General features: G+C 39.9%; 1 protein-coding gene across 1 annotated transcript in view; it reads right to left on the reverse strand.

Moving 5' to 3' along the window:
* LOC106879978 (solute carrier family 12 member 2) overlaps nt 1-2,358 on the reverse strand; it is a 46,631-nt gene that overhangs the window by 5,754 nt on the left and 38,519 nt on the right. Inside the window, exon 4 of the mRNA XM_052970803.1 lies at nt 1,645-1,759. Within this exon, the coding sequence (XP_052826763.1) occupies nt 1,645-1,759 (115 nt within the window). The remainder of the gene's footprint in view (nt 1-1,644; nt 1,760-2,358) is intronic.

Consider the following 2,358-nt stretch of genomic DNA (forward strand, 5'->3'; position numbering starts at 1 on the left):
TATATATATATATATATGTATGAGTGTGTATATGTTTGTCCCCCCAACATCGCTTGACAACCGATAGTGGTGTGTTTACATCCCCGTAACTTAGTGGTTTGGCAAAAGAAACCGATAGAATGAATACTAGGCTTACAAAGAATAAGTCCTGGGGGCGATTTGCTCGACTAAATGTGGTGCTCCAGCATGGCCGCAGTCAAATGACTGAAACAAGTAAAAGAGTAAAAAAGTAAAGAGTATAGCCTAAAGTAAACCAAAGCCTTGTGAGTGGACCTGACAGATGGAAACTGAAAGAAGCCCATCACACACACACATATAGTGAAGACATATGGCCTAATGGTTAGATTGTTGCACTTACAATTAGTAGATCATGGGTTCGATTCCCAGGCCTTGCAGTGCATTGTGTTCTTGAACAAGACACTTCATTTTACATTGCTTCATTCCTCCTTCTCAACCAATGGTAAATGTTGGCTTGCTCAACCAGCCAGCAGGACGGCACCATTCAAGACTAAAATGATGCAAAGCACATTGTGACTAGCGATGTGTAACAACACCTGATAGTCTGGTCAGCCAAGTGATCACATGGTCGTGTGTGTGTGTGTGTGTGTGTGTGTGTGCGTGTGCACGGGCATGCGTATATATGTTTGTCTGTCTGTCCCCTACCACTACTTGACAACTGATGTTGGTGTGTTTATGTCCTCGTAACTTGGCAGTTCAGCAAGAGACTAATAAAATAAGTATGAGGCTTAAAAAATAAAACAAGGACTGAGGTCGATTCATTCGACTAACAATTCTTCAAAGCAGCGCTTCAGAATGGCCAGAATCAAATGACTGAAACAAGTGAAAGATGAAAGATAGGGGTCTGTCATAAGCCTCAGGACTCATAAGGCCAGAACTTAGCCAGGTTTCCACAGCATACAAGTCACTGGAATTACAATGCTCCCGATACTGCTAAACATGGAACTAGTCCATCGCAAGCTCAACTTCCCGACGACTACAACTAAACCTCATTTATATTTGAGTGGATTGAACCAACATGAAATGAAGTGTTTTGTCGAAGAACACAATACACCATCCAGGAATTGAAACTATGATCTTATAATCATGAGTGAAACGCACTAACCTGGTGGTCACTGGTTCATCACAGAATCAACTTCGCAGCATCTGCTAGAACTCATTTACAGCTTGGCAGATTGAAGCAAAATGAAATGAAATGTTTTGTCCAAGAACACAATACACAGCCTAGTCCAGGAATTGAAACCATAATCTTATTATCATGAGTGCATCTAACCACTAGGCCATGTGCCATCACTTTTGTTATAGAAAATGATGAAGCATTTAGATGTCCAGACTCCGATTGCCTGTTGTGGCATGGTTTCTACAGCTGGATGCCCTTCCTAAAACCAACCATTCTACAGAGTGTACTGGGTGTTTTCTACATGCCACCAGCACAAGTGCATTTTATGTGGCACCAACACCTCCATGTATGGATGACTGCCATTTTACTCAGCTTGATGCATCTTCTCAGGAACATCAAATCACTACAACTCCCAGTCCCTTGTATTGTAATTTCCTCAAAAACGTTTTAAGACACATGCAAAAAGTAAATAGCATATACTGGAAAGTTCTGGGCTGTTGACTTACTGTCGCTGTTCACGATCCAGTTCTCCCTTCTTGGTCCCAGCAGTAAATACCCGTAACTTGTTTTTATTCCAGTTAGATTCCAGGGAAATCAAGTATGGAATCAACAGAGTCAGACCTGGTAAAAGAAAGAAAAGAAATGTTAGCCACAAACATCCATGAGGGGAAAAATACTAAAACAACTAAGAAAGTTGCAGAGAAAAAAAAAAAGATACATGCATGATAGGTAGGGACTTATGCAATCCAATGTTAGGGGAAGAAAAAAACTAGGCATAGTGGGAGTGGTGAGATGGGGTGTGTTATATGGATCAAGTGTTTGTACATCTGGTACTTATTTAGCAGTCTCATTTACTGAACCATTAACTTATGGGAATGGAAACAAACCAAATCAGTTGTACAATAGTGGTAATGGGAGACAAACATGCACACTCACACACAAACACACACACACATACATATATGTATAAGTATGTGTGTGTGTGTGTGTATATATATATATATATGGGAGAATATACAAAAAATAACAACAGACGAGGACAGGTGGTGTAAATAACAAAAGTATATATTAGTATGACGCTCGGGAATACGGAAAGTCTTTGACGTTTCGAGCTACGCTCTTCAACAGAAAGAATACGGAGACAAGGAGAAAAACACGGAGAAAAAAAATTGAATAGTGTTCAGTCAACGGTCAATCATAATAATCTATATATATATATA

The sequence above is a fragment of the Octopus bimaculoides genome, chromosome 9, assembly GCF_001194135.2.
Source record: "Octopus bimaculoides isolate UCB-OBI-ISO-001 chromosome 9, ASM119413v2, whole genome shotgun sequence".
Taxonomy (NCBI): domain Eukaryota; kingdom Metazoa; phylum Mollusca; class Cephalopoda; order Octopoda; family Octopodidae; genus Octopus; species Octopus bimaculoides.